This window comes from Camelus dromedarius, chromosome 1 (genome assembly GCF_036321535.1).
Source record: "Camelus dromedarius isolate mCamDro1 chromosome 1, mCamDro1.pat, whole genome shotgun sequence".
Classification (NCBI taxonomy): domain Eukaryota; kingdom Metazoa; phylum Chordata; class Mammalia; order Artiodactyla; family Camelidae; genus Camelus; species Camelus dromedarius.
Genome location: NC_087436.1, coordinates 70,294,715 through 70,321,922, shown reverse-complemented (window position 1 = coordinate 70,321,922; position 27,208 = coordinate 70,294,715). Strand labels below are relative to the sequence as shown.

The 27,208-nt window shown below is 33.9% G+C and overlaps 1 protein-coding gene across 3 annotated transcripts in view; it reads right to left on the bottom strand.

Annotated features, from left to right (window-relative positions):
- Nucleotides 1-342: 342 nt before the first annotated feature.
- The window catches only part of MOB1B (MOB kinase activator 1B), a 54,753-nt gene continuing 27,887 nt past the window's right edge, over nt 343-27,208 (bottom strand). For 2 of the 3 annotated variants that reach the window (XM_031470258.2, XM_064485225.1), the window contains exons 2-6: nt 24,186-24,352; nt 17,297-17,390; nt 10,750-10,883; nt 8,538-8,701; nt 343-6,136 (exon numbers count right to left, since the gene is read on the bottom strand). In XM_031470258.2, the coding sequence (XP_031326118.1) occupies nt 6,059-6,136; nt 8,538-8,701; nt 10,750-10,883; nt 17,297-17,390; nt 24,186-24,352 (637 nt within the window). In that variant the 3' untranslated portion in view covers nt 343-6,058. The remainder of the gene's footprint in view (nt 6,137-8,537; nt 8,702-10,749; nt 10,884-17,296; nt 17,391-24,185; nt 24,353-27,208) is intronic. The other variant, XM_064485236.1, reaches the window with a different exon arrangement.

Here is a 27,208-nt window from a genome sequence, read left to right as displayed (position 1 = left end):
GGTCAAGCTATATATATATATAGAAAATAATTATTTTGCTAACTATTTTCATGGTAATAGTATATTTAAAGAATAAACAAAACACTAGCTTCAAGGTCAAGCATATTTGGGTTTTTAAACCCTAGTCCTAATCAGTGACTCATACAATTTTCTGAACTTTTGTTTTCTAGTACAGAAGACAGAGACACTAACTTCTAGGATTGTTTTCAACATTATAAAAAAATATAATGCCTAACAAATTTTAAATGTTCAACATACTTCGTACACCTTCAATATTTTTCTAGGAACGTTTTCAGTGTGGGGATACCTAAAGCAAAAATAAATAGTAATGCAAAGTCAGGATTCATGGCCAAACATAACTATTTATTATTATTTTTAAATAAACATTCAGTTTCTTCCTTTTAAAAAAACCCTAAAATTTAAATATTTCCAATCCCATCACATACAAGTCTGTATACATTATTTACATCTCTCAGTTAAAACATATTACAGATTCTCTGACATTCAGTATCCTCCTTTAAAACAAAAATGATGAAGCAATTGAAGTTTGATCAATGACGACGACAATTTGAGTAATCTTGGCACAGTTTACAATATGGCGCCCACACTGCATTTCAGGTGTTAGACCATTTTTTCCCCTTCCAGCTACTTTACTACAGAGAGGAACTGTCCATCTCCAGGAGAGCAGGGTCCTGTCCTTACTCATGTTCTACAATACTTGCAGTGTGAGTGCTGCCTCTTGCTTCCATTTCTGGCACTGGCAGTTTTGTCCTCAGAAATGATCCTATTCAAACTTTAAGTGGTCTCATGTTTATTGTACTCTCTCTCAACCTAGATTTCATGACGCTGTTGGTAGATTATTTTAAGTAGTGATGTATAGGAAAAGTTCAAATAAAATAAAAGTTTTCCTCACAAGATTAGTGCCATTACCAACCTACTTATGCATGTACAAAAATAACAAATACAATTTAGTGGTTGTAAAAAACTATTTCCCCTAAAAATAGTTATCTCTGCAGAACAATTTAAGGAGAGAAGTGTTCTTAAAATGAAAATGTGTTCATCTATTTCACAACCTGCACAATTAAGTAAACAAAAAAATGAAAACGTGCAAATCTGTAAGAAACACCCACACATATAAGAATTTAATAATATGTAACAAATTAAATATTAAAATTTTAAAATTATATCACTCATAATCTCAGCTTCTGTGACAGAAAGCAAGCCATCAACCACAACCAAAAATGCTTATGTTAAGTTGTATCTTTCAACACTTCAGCTGCAAACTATGTACTGAAAGCAATTACTTCAGAATCACTAACAATGAGGACCTACACAATCAACCTGTTTTGTTTTTCATGTTTGTGTGTGTGTTGCGGGGGTACGGGGTGGGGGCAGTGTAGAAGATGACAGGTAAACATACAGCTTGGAAAGGCCAGTGAGTTCGCTCTGAGAATTGTAATCCAATGTTCTCTATTGTATAGTATTTTAATAGGAAAAGAAATTTGCATCACACCTGCAAAACTGAGAGTACTCAGTATTTTAATGTTACTTTCTCTCTTTTGTCAAAATTTAAGTTCCAGTTCAGCTACAAGTGGCAGACATGGAGCACAGTTTTATACTTTCAAAAATGAATTTTTCTCCATGATGAGCTCATTATGAAAGCCTCAAAAATTCAAATTGTCTGCAGTCAGAATTGTTATATCTCAAAATTAAACTTTTCCATTAAATCTTGAAATAGCTTTACGTCTAAATAAGTATCTCATACACCATTAAACTGATAGCTTAATTCCTATGGTGAAACTTAATATTATGACAAAACTCTGATACTTAAATTATTTTAGGAGTGGTCCTTCAAGTATAGATCTAGAATAGTGTTTCTAGGAATTGGTATATTCCTTAATATCCCAGGTAAGTTTCAAAATAAGTTTTCCTCTTGGTAGGTAGTGACAAATATACTTCTTGTCCTGTATCTTTAAAAAGATGTTCAAAATGTTAGTTATAAATGACATATAAAATGATTATACAATTTGAAATATTATATCTGTGATACACACTTAAATTCAGCATAATTAATACACAAAATGTATTCCAATTTCTTTGTACAATGATCTCCACTCTTTAAATTGTTCGTTTGAGTGAAAATAAGTTTTAAAAAAAGGGATGGAGGTAAGTTGTTTCCTTAAGCTACTCCTATCTTAAATATTGGATTTTTTTTTTTTTTTTTTTTTACTATCCGTTCAATCAAAACTATCCTACAGTAATCAAGGTATGATCCAAAAGTTATCAGGGAAAGGAACAAAAAATAGAAAATTTTAAAAAGACTTTGATTTTTTAAATTATTATATTTAACTGTAAAATAATTAAATTTTTAAAAATAAAATAAAACTTATACATCCAAATGATACTACTTCAAAGTAGTGACATCAGGAAACTACTCCTTTATTAAACGATGCTACAAATCAATGCTCAAAACATTTTCTTCTGCAAATTCAGAGCCCATGGCAGTCTTTTGAATGTCCTTAACAGTTTAGTTCTAAGAAAACAGCCAAAGTAAAGTTGTTTTGGTGAGTGAGACAGGTCATATTAAGCTTCCAGTAAAGTTTTTGGTTCAACTAAAATGATAAAATAAACTTTCTTGCAAAGTCATAAACCGATTCTCAAGGGATCTCTGAAAGTGTTCCCAAAACATTTATACCTTTGCAGCATTGCTAGAAGTAGACCTGCCAGAGAAACCACTCTGAAGATCAACTCTCACCTGGATGTTTAAGATATGACACTTATTTTAAAAAGAAGTCCTACAACTTAAGAATTGTACCTCATATACTTCACCATTTCAGTGGTTATCAAAACCTCTCTCAGAGAGGGTGTAGACAAAGGTATAAAAGAAATCTGTCATTTTGCTATTTTACCATAAGCAAGAAAAATGCTAATACAGAAAATGGAGTGTGATGATTACATGTAAAATACAGATATCTACATTATCTGTAATTCCTGAATATAAGAGATGCAGTGCTTTCTCTTTCCTGATTAGCCAGGCAGTAACTCACACTGAGACACATTTATTAGACACCAAACATGCCTTCTCCTACCTAATTTTATGCTGACCATTGAGCATTTACAAACGACAAACAATGGTACAAAGAGATAAAAATCTAAAATTTTTCTATTTAAGGTAAACTGACCTCCAAATTCTCTACCAGCTGACGACCATATCCTTACTGTTTAAGTGCAGCCTAATGCCATGGTTTTTATGGAAAACAGAATTAAGCCAGCAAATGAAAACCAGTAGCACCACCTACAGCTAATGAAAAGATTTTCACTCTTTCCTATTAATTTCTTTCCACCACCATTACTCTACCATTTAAAAGAATTCCTAAAAGTTTCTCCATATCAACATTTAAACAAAGCATTGTGACAAATATACTGTGTTAACTTACTACTTTATATTTTATGCTTTCATTAGCAGATGAGAAAACAACTTCTGCTTCATATCTCTGTATGAAGAGTAGGGGGTGGGGCAGAGCATTATCCCAGTTATTTATAAATTATATAAAGAGATCTGGAAAGAATCCAACAGGTGTTTACAAGCAAACTCTATTGTAAAACCAAGATTTGATCCTTATTTTATAAAGGGGAGCTTACTAATGATCATGGGAACCAAATGAATCAAGGCAACTTTTTTTTTTTAAATCAGTTATTTCTCACATGCTGTGGTGTTTCCTTACTTGCACCCACGTTAACACCATGTACAATGCCAGGCCTCTCCCTGGGAGAACGTCTCTACTTTGTTACTGTATATACACATACATTATCTCCTTACTTCCCAATACCTCTGTTTAAAGGAATACTCAGAAGCAGGCACCTGAGATTCTGGCACAGTGACAAGAAACTCATCTACATAGAGTGGAAAAGTAGGTCCTACTACTAAACATTAATTTATCATTAATTTATAATAACATTTGTGTACAGTGTACTACTGTATAAGGCTTAAATGAGCAAAAACAATTTCTCACTTTCCTCTCCACACTTGGCTATTGCAACTCCTTGATTACTAGGTTGATATGAGGTCAGATGCACTATGGAAGACTACTTGAATAATCATGTGGTTCATTTTCCTAATTAGATAGGACCCAAAAATCACTAGATACCAAATTTTATTTGTGAATCAAACCACAGTGGCTGATATTATATATATGCATACTAAAAGATTTGTTTTAAGGAAATCAGCTAGTTCTCACTGAAGTTTATAAGTAAGTATTGCCAATGAATGTCCAGTATTATTTGTTTCTGCCAGGCTTTCCTGTTACTTCTACTGTTGGTAGTTGGAGAATGATTGCTAGAAATGAAATGGAGAAAAAGGCAGTTCCTAGTGATCATAATTGTAATGGCATTAAACTGTATCACTGCTCTACATGTTAATGGTAAAAACAAACTGATTTCATCTTAGATTCTTTTCTACTGTTTTTAGTCTATACAATTTCAGAGCAAGATTTCTATTCTACAAGGAGAAAGGTATATATTTCTAACTGAAGGAAGAGGATATATTTCTAACTGAAGAAAACAGATTTACTAGCAATGACAAAATTAAAACTGGAAGTCTAAAAAGGACATTTCTCAAGAGTAACACCAAAGTGAAAAACATTAATATTTATTTTAAAAACTAAGTTTCTGAACTTTTTACTTACAGGAATAGTTCACTAGAGAGTCATGGCAAAAAAAATGTAAAAGTTAATAACTACTAATTTAGCACTTTGTTTGATATCACTGCAAAGAAAAAGATTTCCTTTCACAGTGGAAAAATCAGAAGTCAGAATACTTCAAATTGGGCCTAAAATAAGCAAAGAAGGTACTGTATCATTTTAAAATGACAGGCAAACACCAGCTCCATTCACTGAATGGAAATGCTGGAAAGTGATCAATTTCCCTAAACAGTCCTTAAATTCCATGTTTATGTCTATACCTAAAATTAATAATTTATTTTTAACTTCTCATGGAAGTCGATTCCTAAAAGGAAGTCTCTAAGACTTTGTTTACAAGGTATTGATTAAAATCTTCATGCCATTCTACTCAAGGGTTCTGAGACAGGGCTTTCTTGAATTTGACTCCTCATATTTAATCCCATCCATAATGTCCCTACAAACTAACCCCCACCTCCCCCCAACCAAACACACACTCCTATCCCCTCCTCTTCAAAGTAGAAGGGGATTCTGCAGACTTATGGCTCATTTGGCAATTGCTAAGAAACCTCACAGTTCAGCATCACCTCTGAAGACGGCAAACCTCTGTATAACCTGAATGTTTACACCTACAGTGCAGTTAACATGTAGAAAGAAGCCAAAATGTAATGGGTATTACATTTCAACATCTTCAAGTTTCAATATCACAGATATCAAGAGATGGAAAAGACCTGCTTGTAGAACTTTAAACATCTGTTGAACAGAATTACCGTAATATCAAAAATAATTAAGAAATACTAATTTTTTTATGCTCTACATGCACACCTTTACAAATTGTGTTTCTTTAATGTAGTAAAAGCTGGAGATCACCAATTTAGGTAAACTATGGCTTTTATCAATAGATATTTTAAAACATGCATCAGTAAGTGCCCTGGGTAGTAATCCTAATATTGTTTCAAGCCCTGTTCAGTTCTGTGTCTGTGCTTTGCACCTCAGAAGTGAGCCTGCCAAGGCACTTAAAAACATAAGTCTTTTGGGGACTTCAAAAATCTGCCACAATTTGCACAATGGAGAACCCCCATCCATCAGCAGTCCAATCAATAAGCATTTTCTTTCAACATACAATATTATCAAAAGTTCCCCAAGTTAAAAAAAAAAATACTGTATGCCACTAAGACAAAATTTATCCCTATCAAATGTATGTTCTTGGCTTCCTCTAGCAATAGAATATGGTTTCATTTATTCAGAATAAGGAAAAAGGAGCCCAAACAAATCCCCCAAACCTAACACAAAAACAACCAAGATAAAAATAAAATACAATAAAATCCAAATACACTCCACACAGCTTCATTTGAGGAACAATTTGCTAGATCTGCATCCTTTTATCTGTCCTTTGAGGTGAGTTTTTCAATCAGTTCTTGGAGTGGTGCAAGTTCTCTTCTATCAATAAGGTTGAATTCCTGTGCATGACAGAGGCAGAAGAAACAGGAAAAACGCATTATTTACAAAACAGATTTCCATTAACATTTGTCAGATGTTTTTTTCAAAAGAATTTTTTTTCTATTCCCTAGCTCTGTGTCAGGCAAATCAATTAACCACTTCTGATATGTTTTACATCTGTAAAAATCTTAGGATAAATCCTCCCACCTAATAAGGTTATTGTAGGAACTAAATGTGATACTGTGTGTTAACCACTTCATGTAATCCCTCACATGAAGTAAACACTCAGTAAATGAGAGTTGCTGCTTCCTGTTAAAAGGAATAACCTAGGCACCATTTGTCAAAGAAACAGGGTCTAAAAAATCTAGCATCTCAGGCAAATTTCAGTACTATATGAAGAGTAAATAAGTTAGTTTATGTCCTAAACGAACATACATGCAAGCTACCATAATATGTGGTATGAGAATAACATGAATAATATGGAGTCCACAAATGATAAATAAAATCCTATAAAGAACAAATAAGAAAGCCTGTGTTTATGTACGTCTTTAGAAGTTCCACTACTGTCATTCTGAAATTCTATTCTGAATAGATTTCCCCTGAACAATAAATTATAAGGCTAATGAATAGAGGCTATCAATACTTCTGATCTTTTGATATTCTGCCATGGTGGGGCTTTCTGAGTTCCAGTTACACTCATTTATTAGCATCCACCATGTGCCAAGCATTACAGTAAGTACTGGAGAGAAGCATTAAGGGGTACTTAATAGCAAGCCTACTCCTAAAATTTGTGGGGTCTGGACCAAGAACACAAATGGATATATATCACATGACTAAGTTATTTTATTTTACATTAAACTAATATATTAATATATTGTTAATATATATTTGATTCTCCTGCATTGACATATATATACCTTCACAGTGGCCAGGAAACAGATTCAAATTTTGAATTCTTAAGATAGTTCAGGATTCTGTACTGGAAAGCAGTGACATAAAGAGCCAGTCCCTGGTCCTCAGCAAACCTCCCTGATCTACCTAACCCCAGTTCCTTCCTGCACTTCAAAGGGCCTCACATGCCCTTTGTGTGGACATCCTGGCGGGCTTATAAAGACAATGTCCATGCAACTTACAACCAACTGCCATCTGGGTATCCCTAAGGTCTAGAGATATGGATATGCATCAGAGATAGGACCTTCCCTCGAAAGAGAGAACCAAAGGAAAAGATCCACACAGACCCTAGAAATACACTTGGGACCATGTGGGCAGGGAATTCTGAATCTCAGAATGCCACATGTTAATCTCTTTCTATTTGCTAGGAGTTATCATACAGTAAGGTAAAACTAAAACTGTCTGGTGGGAGAATATCCTCTCCCAAACCACTAAAACCTCAAGCAGTTATGTTCTGCCTAAACCAAAGCACAGATGCAAACTTTAGGATAACATTTTCTTTGTTTCTATGGGTGTCTGTAGAAGGGATACCATAGTAAAGTAATTGCTCAGAGCAACAGTTTTGGCAAGTTATGATCTCCTAAAATTTGTTTGTATAGGTGAAATTAAAATATGAAATGTGTGCCCTGTGTGTGAGGAGTGTGTATAGAGGGAAAATAGACAAATTTTTCTTTATGGAGATGGGCATAGGGAAGGTATTATCAGTTTATGCCCACAGATATACAAAAACAACACAGATTCAAGCCTTGGACTTCTCCTGCTTACCATCTCCCTTCTCCAACCTCCACCAAAAAACAGCTGGTCAGCTTATGCATTTCTACCTCCTTTTCACTCCTACCTCTTAGTTCTCTAATTATTATAGGAGGGCAAGAATAGCCTCACTCCTCTAAGTCTACATCTCTAAGGCCAGTTCTCTGAGAACTAAAGAGAGAAGAAAGAGGAGGTCAACTAAGGAGGCAGATCAAAGATTAATGGAACTCTGGAATATGAATGCTCTTTGGGACATTTTTCCCCCTTTGGAATAATGGACAGTACCTAACTTAAAAATTACTTGATATATTGTTTCAAAAAGGAAGAAAAAAAGGTGTGATACTTAAGAGTCCATTTCCAGGCCAGAGTATGCTAAAGAAAGTCCAGAGCAGACAGGAACTGAGGGTTAAGAGAAGTAGGACATGTGCTCAGAGACCAAGTTCATGTATATGTCTACCAAACTAGCCAGGTTTCATATTGAGTTGCTCCATTACGGCCTGTGAACTGAAGCAAATCCAAGCTAAGACCTCTCAGATTCACTGTAGACTTGCAATGGAATCAGAAACCAACAGCCAGTCTCTGTCATCATGGCATGTATTAAAGAGGATGGAGACAAGAGAGATACGGCAAATTTTATCCTGACGTTGTGGATTCATTCACCTCATAACTCTGCAGATAACTGCTTTCACTGAGGAAAAACAACCTCCTAATCCAACTTACCTGGACAAAAAAAATAAAGTGCTTGAAAGATGTATTGAGATGTGCTTCCTCCTGAAGCTGGATCACAGGGTCAAAATGCTGATGATAAATGTGAGCATAAACCCTAAAGAGGCGTTTGAGTATAGTTTTTGCCACAGACATGAAATTTTTCGGGAATGGGACACCTAGAAAATAGATACACAATCCCTTCTATTAAAAACAAGAGACAAGAGCAAAGCAATATGAGTTTGTCAGCAAATGGTAACATAAATTACCAAGACAAGGCTGAAAATAAGAAGTATTTGTGAATTACTACTTAATATACCTGTTGTACTTTTCAGATGTTCTCAATATATCATGAATGATAATAAACTTTAACACTTCTATGGAATAAGAACTAGTCTTCAACATAGCCCTTTAGGTCTCTAATGTGTCACCACTTTACCAAAATGAAACTAATAAATGCCTAAGATGGTAATGGAGCTAAAACGCATACTCAGATCTTCAGATTACTTATGCTGAACACAAATAATGTATTAATCATGTTCAGTTTTGTTTAAAATGCCTGTAATATATTTTTTCTATGGAAATGTTTTCATTACTACTCCAGATCTACATTTACCTGAAATTAGCTGCAGTCTCTGCTCAATTAGAGAGATTTCTTTTATGAACTGAGCACTTTTACAGCATTAAACAAATACAAAACTGGAAAAATACAAAATTCCATATCCTTTGTTAAACTGGCTAAATGATCCAGATTGGCAAAACACAACCAAACACCAGTACTTCTGGACTCAATGTCATCACATTGCCTACTGCTCATTTAAAAATAGTATATAGGTCACAAGAAAACGTAAGACAAACCAACATGAAGGAACACTATATAAAATAGTATGCCTACACCCTTCAAAAAATGTCAGTGGTCATGAAAGATCAAAAAAGACTGAAGTATACATATTTCACATAAAAGTAGGCTAAAGAGACATGGCACTAAATGAAAATAAATGTCAAAGATTTTCTTTTGCTATAAAGGTTATGACTAGGAAATACTGAAAGATCTGAATAAGATATTTAAATTGGACAACAGTATTGTATCAGTGTTAATTTCTTGATTTTGATGGTTATACTGTGATTTTCTAAGGAAATACACATTGAAGCACATACAGGTAAAGGGACATCATATATGCAACTTACTCTCAAACAGTTTAGGAAAAAGAGAGAATATGGGGTGGGGAGGGATGGAGAGGGAGAGAGAAATCAAATGTGTTAAAATGTTGGCAACTAAAGAATCTGGAAGAAGGATATATAAAGATTCTTTGCACGAGTCTTACAAATTTTCTAAAAGTCTGAAATTGTGTTAAAATAGAAAGTTAACAAATATATTATGGAAGATAAAAAATAAGATGAGGGCACTTATCCCAAACCATTACTATGTATATAAGAAATGCAGTGTAGAAAAGTAGTAGACCTTTTATTACAAAAGCTTCAAATAGTTAAAGCATTCAATAAATGTGTTTAAAACAACCCATAATAACAGCAAATATTTACACTGCTGTCTCCTCCACCACATACTTCTCCCCAAAACTAAAAAAAGCATAAAATACAGTCAAAAAGTCAAGAAGGGCAAATTCCTAATTTTTTCAGAAAACAAAGTTGTAAAGAGTTTGACATGGTAAAATCATATGAACTCTCTAAATGTAAACAATTTCCACTTGAAAGGTCAGTCCTCCTTAAGAACAAATATTAAAAAAGCAAGTGTCACTCAGTTGATAACAGGCTCACCCCTCAAATCTTCTTGTTTTCTTCTCACCTAGCCTGACTTCACAGTCTGTAAGGTTCACACTGTGGGTCATGAATACAAAAACCCTCTTTGCCATAAAAATAATATATAACTGGTTTAAGGCATATAAACTCCCTTCCCAAACAAAAAAATGGATATGACTGCAGCAGATGATCCAACGTCTAGTCTCTTTTTTTCCTAACACAGGCCAGATTTGTTACCATCCAAGATGCACTGAAGTCCTTACCATTTAAAATTATAGGGAGGTTTACTTTAATGTTCATGACAAACTTGGTGTGAAAAAGATAGGACTCTTTAAAGTTTATAACATTAGGAATATTTTGATAGGTATGGTAATTTAGCATGGTTCCTGGAATAGAGAGCCAATAAGCCCTAGAAATGCGTGAAATTACATAAATCATGATGGATCCCAGTTATACAAAACAGTTATACCAATTTTTGATGGAAATAATGTCTCATCATCCAACTGGTCCTGAACCCAAGTCATCAGGTAATCAATATACTTTGGTGCAGAGCACTTAATAGGCTTCTTTATGTTTGTTCCATCTGCCCAATGATACTCATATCTGTAGTAGAAAGATAAAAAGCACACAGACCATCAGTATATACCTATACATAGTATGTATATTTTTTAAATTACATATGTATGTTTATTATGAATGTATTCAGGATATATTTTAAACAATCTGCTCCTCCAAAAAAAGATTTTTTGCATATGACATTTAAATCTAGCCATTTTTAAATTGGTACTGGACTGTTCTGCATTTATCAGGATGCAACCTAAGCAGATCCCATCAAATTCATTTTTTATGAGCTTTCCTTCATATATAGCATTTGTATTTTAGAATCACACATAGTATAAATTACCATAGTAGAAAACCTTTTTTACCTCCCATCTTTATGATTATTTTTCTTCTTCAAAAATCATTTCTCTTTAGGCAGTACAATTCTTTTTAACTTGGGGCTTTAAATTGTGGGTTAAGGATAGAGAATAACACAGACATGTCAAAGTAAGGTGAATGTAGAAGAGAATGATTTTATTTGAATACATTTGGTTGAGGAGCTAAACATGCCTTTGAGGAAAACTGGCAACCCAAATAAAGATGCCTATAGTATTTGGGTATTAACCTAACACAGTCCTTTGGTATAATAAACATTTAATGTGCACCTACCATGTGAGAAATACTGTGTCAAGGAATACTGTTCTTGAACAAGGGACACTAAGATAAAAGACATTTTCTCTACTCTCAAGGAGAAGAGACAGAGAAGACAAACTTGTAAATAAGCATGTAAAAATAGTACAACAGAATGCTAATAAATTATACACATACATACAAACACACACACACAACCACAACCCAACCTGATTTTTAAGATAAGAAATAAGCATGCAGCTAAAACTCTAAAGTATAAAAATGTCTAAACTGAACTAGCATTTAGTTTTTTAGTTTCTGAAAGGCTCTCTCTCCCACTTCGCTTCTCTCTTTGAAGCAACTGTGTTTTTCTAGCCTCATCCCAGAGTTTGAACTGATATAATGATGGGTGAGTAAGCCTAGTAAAGGAACTGAAAGGAATATAATGGAAAAATATGACAGGGTATTTTGAACAATGAAAATTATCTTGCAATAGGACAAATAAGGATGCTTCCTATTTAATCATAGCTACTTACATTTGAACAGTAAACCTTAAACAGGATATACATGAATAAACTTTCTAACAGCATACCTTATTGCCAACCCTGGGCAACAGGGATGCAAGTCAAATCTACTTTGAAGGTCTCCAAGTGGAGATTCCCTGACATTTCTTGGCATCCTGTTCCACTATTTAATCACTTTCCCAGTCAAGACAATCTTCCTAATATAAAACAAGTCTTGACTGACTTAAGCCCATTCTTGTTTCAATCTCTCAGGAGACAGAAAACATGACTTTTAACTATCATTACTTATTCTTCTCTTTAAGACAGGAACTCACCCATGTCTTCTCCCTTATGTTAAGAAACCTTAATGTCTTTACCTTTCCCTTATAATCATGTTTTCCATTTTATTAATGATCCTCAGGTGTTCCATAGTCATTTTTAAATGCAAAAATCAAAAGCAGACACAGTAATCAAAAAAATCATTTTCAATATCCTGAAGCTTTATAAAAAATACCAATTTTCAATGTCTTAAGGATTTTTGAAAAATAAAACAAAAATATATTGCTTATACTTCTAGAGTTTATAACTGTGATTCCCTGATTCTTTTTCTTTTGTCATGTTTATACTTAAGATGACTTCATCTTGTAACTCTCTTTTGCCCCCATTGACTTTTTAATTCCACCTCTGACAGACTACTGTCTTTGAAATTTATTTCTGTTATCATGGTACGAACTTATAAACTGCAAATTCTAAAATATTCATTTCTTAGTTAATAATAATAAATAGTAACTAGGAAAAAATTCTATGAGCCATCACTCAATACCACTTTGCAAGGAACCAGTGCTAACCAGCTTTTTTAACCAGCTATTGGCAAATACTTCTCCTTGGTACAATCCTGAGCATCTGCTGGTAAAGATGGTAAACCACGGCAACAGCTGCATCTTCTCAGCACTAACAATGGGCAAAAGTTAAGGCTCTCTCCCCCCCCTCAAAAAAAAGGAAGGAAGAAGGGCAGGTAGAAGAAGAGGTGGAGGGAGGAAAGAAAGGAAGTTAGGGAGATGGAAGGAAGGAGATCACTTCTCATTTTTGTAGTATCTATAGAGATCCCGTGCCTGTTACTTCTGAAAATGTAGGTACATTCCTCCTACACCAGCCATTTAGATAACGTTTCTCTGGGGAAAGTGACAAGGGCAGTATTCTAAGTGGCAGTAATTCTTCCTAGTTCACAGGAACAGGATATTGGTGTAATATCAGAAAAACCTCCCAGTAAAATACTAGTCAACTACAAAAGGGGAAAAAATGACAAATTTTAGGTGAAGAAAACTTGCAGACACTAACATGAAAAGGTAGTCAGGATTAACATCAATGGTGATGGGATGGTCCACGTATACGCCTCCTCACATGGTCCCCTGACAAAGAAGGTATCATTTCTGTGGTGTTCCACCAAAAATGCACCGCCTGAATGTGATCATAAGGAAACATCAGATAGACTGTAGCAGGGGTCCTGAAAACCACCTCCAAGTGCAGTGATTTGCAAAGAGGACTTACAGAACTCAGCTTCTGGCTATACTCACAGCTATGATTTATTACAATGAAAGAACACAAACCAAAATCACCAAAAGTGACAAAGCCCAGAGGAAACCAGACACTTGCTTCCAAGAGTCTTCTCCCAGTGGAATCACACAGGCCACACTTTATTCTCTGAAAATTGACACGTGTTAAATACTTCCCACCAGGGAAGCTTATTAGAGACTCGATGTCCGGGTTTTTTACTGGGGGATGGTCAAATAGGCATCTCTGCATAGCACATACTAAAATTCCACACTTCAGAAGGAAAGCATAACCTATACTGTATGTACAAAAATGGCACAGAGAGCCACTCTTAACAGTTAGGGTGATAGGAACTCTTCAAAATTCCAAGTTCCCAGATGCCATCCAAGGGTCAACTTGGTAAATAGGCCTTTAAAGAGATGGCAGTCAGAATTGCAATGTTAACTCTTGTCTGTACAAAAGCCAATATGGGGAAAGACAGAGGAACCCTTCTAGATTGAAGGTACCAGAAGAGATAAGTCAAATAAATGTAGAACATACTCCTAGATAGGATCCTGGACTAGAAAGGAAAAACTGAGATGTTGCTGAGGCTGCTGATGAATGGTGAATGGTGTCTATGGACAGGAGGAAGTGATCCGGAGGGTTCATATTCTGGTTATGTCAAAGTGTATCCCTGTTTTTGGAAAATACAGCTGAAATATGTAGGAGTAAAGGGGCATAATGTATACAACTTGCTCAAAGGGTTCAGAAAAAAATTAATGTTAATGAGTATACATTTAGAGGGAGTAGGTGATGAAGCAGGTATAGTAAATTATGTTTGTAACTGGGGAACCGGGGTGAAAGGGATATGGGAGTTCGTTGAGCTATTCTGGCAACTTTTCTGTACACTTAAAACCATATGAACTTTCAAAGTTTGAAACAGTTTAAAAACAAGTCCTTTTCAAAAGAATTACCTTAGGAAATATTCAAATCATATTATTCTGAACATCACTGATGATGGCAAAAAGTCAATTCTTTTTAAAAAGGACTGGATTCTGAGAAACATCTAAACTCATTTGGAATCAATCTGTGGCATAAGGTTGATTACTCCAACTAGGTAATACTTTGTTCAACATGTGAACTGGTCAAAAAGTAAAGCAGGACTATTAAGTAATAAAACTAAATCTCTTGGGTAGTTATTTGACTCTGACACTACAATTTAAATCTACCAAAAATATTATGAGCAATGAAAACATTAGTACAGTATGTGGTGAGCAATCAAAGTCACTACTTCTAATGGTAACACTCCTAGGCAACAGTAAGTTTGGGCAGTTTATTTTGTTGTTTTGTTTTAATATTTAAATCTTGGATATAACTGCGGTGTGGGGGAGGGAAAATGTACTTTATAAAAAATCAGCACTAAAAATTAAAACTTATTTCCTTACAGGGGTCCCAGAAGGAAAAGAGACAGAAAAGGGGCAAAAGATTTATTAGAAGAAATATAGCTGAAAACCTCCCTAACCTGGGGAAGGAAACAGACATCCAGGTCCAGGAAGCACAGAGTTCCAAACAAGATAAACCCAAAGAGGACCACACAGATGCATTATAATTAAATAGCAAAAATCAAAGATAAAGAAAGAATCCTAAAAGCAGCAAGAGAAAAGCAACTAGTTACATACAAGGGATCTCCCATAGGACTATCAGCCAAATTCTCAGCAGAAACTTTGGTGGCCAGAAGGGAGGAGCATGATATATTCAAAGTCATAAAAGAAAAGGCCTACAACCAAGAATACTTTACGTGGCAAGGTTTACCATTCAGATTTGAAGTAAAGATAAAGAGTTTCACAGACAAGCAAAAGCTAAAAGAGTTCAGGAGCACTAAACTAGCTTTACAAGAAATGTTAAAAGGGTGTCTCTAAATGAAAAGGCAAAGGCCACAACTAGAAATGAAAATCAGGAAAGGGAAAATCTCATTGGTAAAGGTAAACATACAGTAAAGATAGCAAATCAACTACTTATAAAGATAACAGAAAGGTTGAAAGAAAAAAGGAGTAAAATCATCTACATCTACCATAAGTAGTTAAGGGATACACAAAACAAAAAGATATAAAATATGACATCAAAACCATTAAATGCTTAGGAGGCAAGGGAGTAAAAACATAGGGGTGGTTATAATGCATTCAAACTCAAGAGATCATCAACTTAGAGTAATTATATATATATGATTGCAATATATGTTATATATCATATATATTATATATATATAAATATTTGGTTGTTATATATGAACCTCATGATAAGCAAAAATCAAAAATCTATAATAGATACACAAAAAAGAGAAAGGAATCCAAACATACACTAAAGATAGTCATCAAAACACAAGGGAAGAGAGCAAAAGAAGAAAGGAGCAAAAAAGAAATACAAAAACAACCCAAAATCATGAACATGTCAATAAGTACATATATACTGATAATTATTTTAAATGTAAGTGAACTAAATGCTCCAAAAAATAGACACAGAATGGCTAAACAGATACAGAAACAAGACCCATATATATACTGCCTACAAGAGACTCACTTCAGATCTAAAGACACACACAGACTGACATTAAGGATATGGAAAAAGGTTTTCTGTGTAAATGGAATCAACAAGAAAGCTGGGGTAGCAATACTTTTATCAGATAAAACATTTTTTAAAAATTACTGTAATAAGAGACAAAGAAGGACACAGTACATCATGATAAAGGGATCAATCCAACATGAAGATACCACATTATAAATATATATGCATCCACCACAGAAGCACCTAAATACATAAAGCAAATAATCACAGACATAAAGGGAGAAACTGAAAATAATACCTTAATAAGTGACAGTAACATCCCATTTATATCAATGAACAGATCATTCAGACAGAAAATCAGTAAGGAAACACTGGCCTTAAATGACCAGAATATTAGACATCAAAAAACGAGCCAAACAAACATTTAAAAAAAAAAATTCTTGGCTTTTTTTTGAGGGGGAAAGTAGTTACTTATTCATTTATTTATTTTTTTAATGGAGGTACTGGGGCTTGAACACAGGACCTCATGCGTGCTAAGAATGCACTCTACCACTAAGCTATACCCTCACCCAAACAGTCTTTTTTTTTTTTTAACATTTTTTATTGATTTATAATCATTTTACAATGTTGTGTCAAATTCCAGTGTTCAGCACAATTTTTCAGTTATTCGTGGACATGTACACACTCATTGTCACATTTTTTTCTCTGTGAGTTATCATAACATTTTGTGTGTATTTCCCTGTGCTATACAGTGTAGTCTATTCTACAATTTTGAAATCCCAGTCTATCCCAAACAGTCTTTTTTGAGTGTACATGGAACATTCTCCAGAATAGATCACATGCTAGGCCACAACAAAAATCTCAATGTATTTTAAAATACTGAAATCATATCAAGTATCATTTTCAACAAAAATGGTGTAAGACCATACATCAAATACTAGAGAAAAACTGCAAAAAACACTAATAGGTGGAATCTAAACAACATGCTACCCAATAAGCAATGGATCACTGAAGAAATCAAAGAGGAAATTAAAAAAATACCTGGAGATAAATGAAAACAAAAACGTAATGACCCAAAATATAAGGGATGAAGCAAAAGCAGTTCTCAGAGCAAAGTTTATAGCAATACAAGCCTATGTTAAGAAAATAAGAAAATCCTCAAATAATGTATGCTTACACTGAAAGTAACTAGAAAAATAGAACAAACAAAGATAAAGTAAAAATGAGAAGTGATCATGAATCATGTCTTACTTTGGGCCTGCTGACATCACCGGACAACTTTCTTCAGTACAAAAATCTGTGATTGTTCCATACAGCATGTTGATCTGATTGAAGAAATCTACAGCTGCAAAGCAAATATACATAATAAATAAAAATTAAATTTTACTTTTACTCAAGCAGAATCTTTTATCCAAGCAGAATCTTAGATCACTGTTCTTTCCTCAACAAAGAACAGGTGAAAAGCATACAAACAAATATTTGGCTCACAAAACTTAGGAGCTTCTGTTTATTAAGTGACTCCCTTAAGGGAGTAAAAAGGAAAGCACAGAGTGGGAGAAATTATTTGCAACACATATAATCAATAAAAATCTTGAATTCAGAATATATAAAAAACTAATATAGATAACTAAGAAAAAGGCAACCCAGTAAAAAATGTGACAGTTTTGAACTTACATGTCACAAAAGAAGTTTCCAGACGGTCAAAAAGCATATGAAAAGATGTTGGCAATCATGGAACTGAAAATTTAAATGACAGTGGAATGCCATTCTATAGCCATCAAAAAAGCTAAAATTAAAGTGACAATGCAAAGAGCTAAGAATATCCAACGCATTCTTAAAAAAGGACAAGGTGCATACCAAAAATTATAAAGCACAATGAATAAAACAGTGTGGACTTAGTAGACCAATGGAACAAAACTGAGAACAGAAACAGATGTAAACATAGAAGAAACACTTGATTTATAATAAAGCCGTCACTGCAGAACAATAGGCAAAGGACAGTCCTCTCATAAATAGCTATGAATCTACTGGTTATCTCTACAGAAAATAAAACTTGACCCTTCACTCACAGCATACCCAAAAAGCAATTCCAAGTGGATCATACATCTAAATGTGACAAGACAATAAAGTTTAAAAGCAGAGAAAAATATTTCCGTGAACTTTGGCATGGATATATTTCTTAAGAAAAGCACAAAAGCACCAATCATAAAGGAATAGTTTTTCAAATGTTTCACTGGAAAACTGTTATTCCTTGGTTTTTGATATTTTTGATGCTATTCATAATTTTTTATATTGACCTTAGAGCCAACAAGTTTATTAAAATTACCTATTGGTAATATTAATCATGGTGTAGTAATAACAATCTTGGTCTTTTGGTTTTTCAACATTCATTCATATTGGCTATAATAAGCATAAATGTTCTTTCTTCCTTTCCAGTCATCTTTTATTCTTTTTCCTGCCTTACTGCATTGGCTAAGATTCCAGTAGAGTGGTGGTTCCTTAACTTTTTCCTAATCTGAGGAAAAAAACTTCAACATTTCATTACCAAGTATAGTGTTAGCTATACCTTTTTTTGTAAATAGATATGCTTTATCAGAAGAAAGTTCTCAACTATTAACTTGATAAGTTTTTAAATTATGAATTGATTTTGAGTTTTATCAAATGTTTTTCCTCCATATATTGAGATGATCATATGATTTTTTTTCCTTCCTCCTTTATTTTGGTTAAGTGGTGAATTACAATTGATTTTTAAGTGTTAAGCCAACCTTTTCTTCCAGGAATAAGCTCAATTGGGTCATGGTATGTTATACTTTTTAAGTATTGCTATATTCAAATTCCTAATATTTTTATTAGGGTTTTTACATCTAAGTTCGTAAGTTAGATGACCTAGTTTTCTTCCTTGTAATGTCCATGTAAAGTTCGTAACACTAGTATTTTCTCCATTCTGCATAAGATCTTTAGTAAGACTGGGGTTCTTCTTTTTTTTTTTTTTTTTTTTTTTTGGACATTGCTAAGATACTTCATTCTCTTTTTTTCATCAAAGTAAAGTTGATTTACAATATTGTATTAGTTTCAAGTATACAACACAGTGATTCAATACTTTTATAGCCTATACTCTATTTAAAGTTATCATAAAGTACTGGCTGTATTCTGTGTGCCATACAATATATCTCTGTTGTTTATTTATTTATGTAGAAGTTTATACCTCTTAATCCCCTACTCCTATCTTGCCCCTTCCCCTACCCTCTCCCTACTTGTAACCACTAGTTTGTTCTCTGTATCTGTGAGTCTTGTTTTGTTATATTCATTTATTTTTTAGATTCCACATATAAGTGATACCACACAGTATCTGTCTTTCTGTATCTGACTTATTTCACTAAGCATAATACCCCTCAAGCCCATTCATGTTGTTGTAAATGGCAAAATTTTCATTCTTTATTATGCCTGAGCAATATTCCACTGCATTATCCATTCATCTGAAGGACACTTGGGTTGCTTCCATATCTTGACTATTGTAAATAGTGCTGCTGTGAACACTGTGGTGCATGTATCTTTTCAAATCAGTGTTTTCATTTTTTCCAGATATATACCTGGGAGTGCAATTGCTGGATCATATGGTAGTCCTATTTTTGTTTTTGAGGAGTCTCCATACTGTTTTCCATAGTAGCTGCACCAATGTACATTCCCACCAACAGTGTATTACAGTTCCCTTTCCTTCACATCCTCACTAATATTTATTATTTGTGATCTTTTAGATGATAGCCCTTCTGATGGGTATGAGGTAATATCTTGCTGTGATTTTGACTTGCATTTCTTTGGTTAGCGATATTAAGCATCTTTTCATGTACCTGTTGGCCATGTTTATGTTTTCTTTGGGAAAACATCTATTCAGGTCCTCTGCACGTTTTTTAATTAAGCTGTCTGTTTTCTTATTGGGTTGTACAAGCTGTCTATATATTTTGGATATTAACCTCATACCAGTCATATATCATTTGCAAATATTTACTTCATACATTAGGTTATCTTTTCATTTTGTTGATGGCTTCCTTTGCTATGCAAAAGCTTTTACATTTAATTACGTCCCATTTGTTTACTTTTGCTAATAAGATTGGTGTTAACTTCTACCTTAAGTGTTTGGTGGAAGTCTCTATTGTAGGAATGCTTTTAATTAGATCATAATTTTTAAAAATAGTTACCAGACTATTCAGATTTTTAAATTTTTGTGTCACCTTTGCTATGCTAAATTTTTCTTAGAATCTGCCTATTTCAATTAAGTTTTCAAATTTACTGGCATAAACATGAAACCAGTTCATAATATTCTCTTATGACTTTTAATATTGTATAAGATCTCTAGTGATAATTATTTTTCATTCCTGAAATTGGTTACTTGTCCTTCCTCTCACTTTTTCTTGATCAGCCTTAGCAGGGTTATCAGTTTTATTAGATTCTTTTCAAGGAACTATCATTTTTTCTTTTGTTGATTTTCTCTATTATATATGTGTTTTCTATTTTATTAACTTTTGCTCTTATCTTTACCAGTACCTTAACTTTCTTTGCATTTGACTTACTGTTGTTCTAAATTCTGGAAAGTGATTATTGGATCTTTAATTTTTAATACTTTATCTCTTCTAATATATGTATGTAAAGCTCTAAACTTTCCTCTAACACAGTATTAGTCACATCCCACAAGTGTTCACACATAGCATTTTCATTACCATATTTCAGTGAAAAATATTTTCTAATTTCCATTGAGATTATTGTTTCCAAACACATATAGATAGATTTCCCAGCTTTTGTCACTGTTTTCTGTCTAAATTCTATTATGGTCAAAGAACATACATTACACGATTTCAATCCTTTTAATTTTTAAAGACGTGCATGTATATAGTCTGAGGTGCTTAGGTCATGTGTTCCTCAGGTCAAGTCTGTTAATTATGTTGCTCAAATTTGTCTAATTCCTTAATAAAGTTTTTCCTCTATACTTTCTATCCATTGCTGAGAGAGGGATGCTTAAATCTCTCATTATGAGTGTGGATTTGTCTATTTCTTCTTTTAGTTCTGGAAACTGATTTTAATGTATTTTGGGGATCCAATTAAAGATACATTCAGAACTTCATATATTCTTTGTGAATTAAATCATTTTTCATTTTTAAATCTTCCTTATTCATGTTTTTCTGCCTTCAAGCACACTTTATTTTACATTAACATGACTACATCAGTTTTCTTTAGATTAGTGTTCACCTTTTTAGTTTCAACTTGTATCATCTATTTAAAGTATGCCTCTTAGAAACAGAATTTAGATTTGTTTTGTTTTTAACTATCTTAACATAATTGTCTTTTTATTGAAGCATTTTGTCCTTTACATTTAACACAATTACTAATTTTGGGATTTCAATTTACCATATTACTATTCAGTATCTATTTATCCTATTATGTGATTCTTTTCCTTTTCTTTCTTATGTTCTTTAGGATTATTTTTACTGGTCTATTTTTCTCCTCCATTAGCTAGATAATTATACATTCATTTACTATTATTTTAGTCCTACCATAGATCAAGGGTTAGCAAATTATGACCAAAGGGCAAATCTGGCACATTACCTGTTTTAGTAAATAGTTTTATTGGAATGCAACCCTACTTATTTGGATACATACTGTCTATGGCGGCTTTTGCACTATAGCAGTAGAGATGAATAGCAACAGAGTCCATGTGGCCAGTAAAGCCTAAAATGTTTACTATCCGGCCCTTAACAAAAAAATTTGTTAACTCTTGTCCTAGAGTATAACAGAAGCATCCTTGATTTAACTAAGTCCAAACAAAAATAAATATTTTTAGCTCTTTCCAAACAACGTATGATCTTTAGATATGCCAGAAACCATGCTAGTTTCTAAGAATAAGGAACAAAACTGACTCAACTCGTGTCCTCATTGAGTTTACAGGCTAATAGGAAAATATCACTTGAGTTTTTTATAAAGGGAAGTATAAGTTGTGAAAGCAAACAGCTTTCCCTCAGTGTGCCCTTTCTGTTGGTATAAAACAATCAATAAGAACTTGGCACAAATTAACTTAACAAAACTACAAGGAGTGTTCCAAAACCACTGACATCTATCTAGCCAGACTCTAATACCCTATTGTCTATGCTCTCCTGGACAAAAATATATGTTTTTAAGTTTCTCAGGCAAAAAGGGACTATTTAACCATATGTTTAATAATAAATACCACATATGGTGACTTGAGTTACACTTCTGTTCCTTCTTATTTATACAGTCCTATGCCTCTTTCCATCCCATTAATTACCCATAAACAGCACTCTGCTTTTTTAATTCAGACTTTCTAGAGCAGCAGAAGGAAAAAAATTTGACTTAAACGGAGTCAGAATTAATTACAGATGAAAGTAGAGCAGTAATAAGCATTATACTAAATTTAATCCTACGAGTTTTCCTCTGCCCTCTTACCTCTCCATGGGCCTAGATTTACTCAGTAATGACTCTGCAACTTAATGATTCTTAAGTTGTCCTCCAGATGAATAGAGGAAAATCTATGGCTTTGAATCTCAACTTCTATACTAAATGGCTGAGTTACTTAAATTCCCTGAACCTCAGTTTCTTACCTTTAAGATTGGGTTTATTTCAGAGTGCTAAAAAAAAAAAAAAAAAAAAAAAAAAGTGTCTACCATAAAGTAGGCATTTAGTAAATGTTAGTTTCCTTCCACAAAGAAATGGCGTCGAGATTCTGTGTCACATAAATTATTTATAAAGCATCCATCCAGCTTTTTCCAAAATCCTAAACCTTCTATCTTCTTTAAGCTGTCACTATAGCAGCAGAATGTTCAAAACCAGGCTCTGGTTTCTGGCTGTGAGACTAGTTGTTGCATTTGTAAAATTTCCCACCTTCTACCACTTTATCTTCATCTGGTAAGTAAATTGAAGCCAGAAGGCCATTAAGATGCCAATCTTATCAACAAATTCCCTTTACTCTTTCAAGTACCTGAAACTGTCAGTGAACAGAAATATCTGTCTAGCATCAAATCCCACTCACTTCATCAAATGTCATTTGGGAAAATTACTATAAATTAGAAAAAAAATTGTAATCCAATATTTGAGTGAAATGTTATATTTTAAAGGCAGAACTCTATGTTCTACAGGGAATGTTCTAACATTTCAGCTCAAAGTAATTTTCTTCTAGCTATAAATGCAAAATGCCCGTGAAACTTTAGAAGTTCCTGGAGCTCTAGGCATTTCAATAGTACAGATACTCAGTTCTGGTATTTGAGACAAAGAGAATACAGACAGAAAATGATGATCTGCTTTTATACTTAAAAGTCAGAATTTCAGGTAGTACAGAAGCTCTGTGATGCCTTCCTTAGATTTTTTAAATTAGAAAATGAGCTCTCAGATAAATGGTACAAATAGGCACAAACAAGTACCCCCAAAAAGAATGTACACATATACTGGAAACTTACTCTGAATCTTGTCCTTGAGGGGTCATAGAACTATCTATATAGGTAAGATGAGCCTCATCAATAAAACAAACAAACCACTTTATCTCTTTAGTAACTAAACTCCCTAGGTCCAGGAGGATAACTATATTAAATAAATACTGCTCTTATGTAAATGCTGTCACATCGAAGTTTTAAGACATTTCAGTAAAATCCTTTAGGTTCCTGAAAGTTACCAGTGGGTGGCAGCTCAATTTATAAATCCCATGATAGGTTTCAAATTATAATAAGACACCATCAAATACATTAAAAGTACTGTTTTGTTTTTCTTTAGTCAAAGCATAGACATTTAGTGTATATTTTCAATTAAATTTCATTTTATTTTTACTAGTAATATAAATTGCCTCCAATTATAAAATTCTACTAATTTCTTCACCAATGCTGAAAAGCCCTCAATATTAAAAGTACCACTTTTATTTCTCAACTTTCTCTGGCTAAATTTCCAAGAATATATTTATTTTCTATTTATATTTTTTACTTCCCAGAGGTTAAGAATATACCATAAACATATTTTACTGAGATATCACTATATTGTGATATTAGGTTGCTAACTAGATCCTAGAATAGACAGCACCCCAACACTCACCTACAATGAGGCTACTACCCTATGGTAGAGTCTTCTGAGAAACAGAAAGGCTACTTACTGTTCACTGCAACCCACTCATTTAGATCTTCCCCCTCAGGAAGCATGACAGCCATCCGGAGGTTTCCACTGCCAAGTGTGGCCTCTGCATGCTTTAAGAGCTCATACTGGTGAGAACCCTCGGGAATGTTCTTCTTTGGTTTAAAGGTTTTAGAGGAACGGCTACCACTACGAATAGAAAAGAAAAAAGGGCACTTTAGTATTTAAGGCATGACTTTCAAGAGAGTCTACTACACTGTTCCTGGATAAAACAGCAGGGAGGTGATCCTCAAAGTCCACAAATAAACTGTCCTAAATCATACAGGCTACATTAAATCCTGGCATCACTGCTGTAGTTACTGTGTTTGATTACCCAAAACTCCTACAAACCTTATCTACATTCCCTATTGTAACTCCCAAGGAGAAAAAGGATTTTTAGCTAGAACTAACCCAGCTAACTAATCCAACTATAAATTAACAATTCAGGATTATAAACTGTAATCTATAAAAACAAAAAGTACTTCTGTGATAATTTTTAGTCATTGTATTCCTTTTCACCCTTATTCTAAGTCTTTCACCCTAATACAGTTTCCTTTGTATAGAAAGCATAAAGATATAATTTTACATCAATAAAGCACAAAAATCCTAGAGCAAGAAAGAAAAGCTACATCTTCTATCCAATTATAGGAAGCACCAGCAATCTTAACCCAGAGTTGCAGGTATGCAGGTAAGTGACTAGACATTAATATGGTTGCTCAAATTTCTAAATGTGTGTGTATATTTATACACATACAAATATATTTTTTAAACGGATCAAATCAAACTAGTCTTAGAAATGGTTTTTAAGGGTTCTTAAGAGATGGAGTCTTCTGTTAATGCTGACAAATTCTTATCAAACTGTATAATATTCTAGTCATCCATTCTCTATACATCTCCTCTTCTTATGAAAAGGAATAGTTAGGGAAAGACTGAATTAGAAGAGGCTGGGTAAGTGGGAATTATATAAAATTTAATGTTAGTAAATTCATGTCACCATAATATTCAGACATTTGAACACATGAAAATTAAAATAAAATTCCAAAGAGAACAGATAAACAATAATTATACTCTTCAAACTCTCCAAAGCTTTTCATTCATAACCCCTTTTTCCCAAACTTACCCCCAAGATCGTTCCTTTTTTCCCCAAGATAAAGTAGTAGGTCTCATCCCTGGTACATTTTATAATCAGTTGAAAAGCTTTCAAAATGTACTGAGGATCCTAAGATAAACTAAGACTTCACCAGTCAATATGAAAACGAATATATGTATTTATATGTATAACTGAAGCATTATGCTGTACACCAGAAATTGACACAATATTGTAAACTGACTATACTTCAATTAAAAAAAAAGAAGAATCTACCAGTCAACTCAAATATCCAACTCAAGTGACAGGTATTTTCACTCTAAGATAATGACATTCTCCTTTGAATGTAAGTCTCAGGTGATTATTTAGAGTAAAGGATGCTCCTCAGCTCTGACACTGGCCCCTCTCCCTGCCAGATGTCTCTACTCAACAGCCAAGGAATCTTTAAAACACTAATCAGATGATGTTACTCCTCTGCTTACAACCACTCAGTGGCTTTACTCAGAGTAAATCCTAAAGTCAAATATTAGACACAGTCAAGTTCTGGACACACATCAGAGTGTAGAAACTCTTTTTCAGTTTAATCAGATAATGTATCAAACACCAAATTCTCTCACAGCACCTCTAAAATACAAAAACGTAGAAAAGATCATTATGCCTACTGAGCCTGAGGCTTATTTCATTTTCCTGCTTCTTCTCACCCTTTGTTTATTAAAATTTAGTGTGAGAAACAAACATTTTTACAAAAAGACACTTTACTAACTTATGTGTGGCTAATTACAAAATCAGCTCTCCTAACACCAGTCTGGTGCATGCCTCCAGGTCAAGTGTTGAGTACACTCCCTTTAACGGGCCCACTGCTCTTGAGGACGTGACAAGCTGCTTTGAGAAGGGCTGGCAGTCCCTGACAACAAGCACATCAGCTGTGCCTGCACTCGGCAGGGTCAGAGCCTCATCTGCCCCCCAACCATCTACTTACTGAACCACTCTGCTCTGAAACTGTGAGCTCCCAAATGCTCTCTTGATTGATGCCCCACCCAGAACTGGTCATCCACAATGCTCAACAAACCACCTTAGAAGACCTTACACTTGGGTAGAAAGAAAAAAGAAATCTGAATTTGATTTTGTGAAGGCCAGTTTTGACACTTATCAGCAATATTATCTCAGGCAAATTACCAAACTATTTTGTGCCTATTTTTTTAACAGTGAAAGCCTAATAAAAATAATAAAACATCACTACTACCTGTATCATAGGACAGTTAGTTGCAAGATGAGAAAATAATCAATGTGAAAAAACGTCTAAAGCTGTAAAATGCTGTGCAAATGTTAGTACTCTCATTATTATTCTTTTTCCTGAACCAGAATGACCTAAGGTGAAAACAAAAACAAAAACAAAAAAATGGCAGTGCAATGTCCAAAGCCGGATTCAACCCCTATTCCCACTCTCATCTCCTAAGACTGGACGGGAAAAATATATTCTTACTTTGAAACAAGTGCTCTTACATATCAAGTTCCAAATAGAATTTCAAAAGGTGTTTTGTTTTGGTGTTTGGTGCTATTCCCATATCAAGGTTCAGGTGATCTCAGAATAACCCTGGGGCTAGACTGGAAATCAAGAAAACAAGGTCCCGGTCCTCATTTTGCTATTTTCTTCTTATGTTACTTAAGAAACCACAAATTATCATCTTGAGCTTCAATTTCTTAATTTTGTTTTTTGAAAGTCTGGAAAATAACTTTTTACAAAAGGGTATAATTTAGAGATGAGATGATGTTTATAAAGTATTTTTAGTTCTCCGTTCTTCATTTCCACGGACATTCATACTTCCAAACTGCTTTTCAAGTCCTCCATTGAATTCCCTATCCCTATGACCCTTCTGCTTTATTCAGGCGGAATAACTAACAATATTCTGACTTTTTAA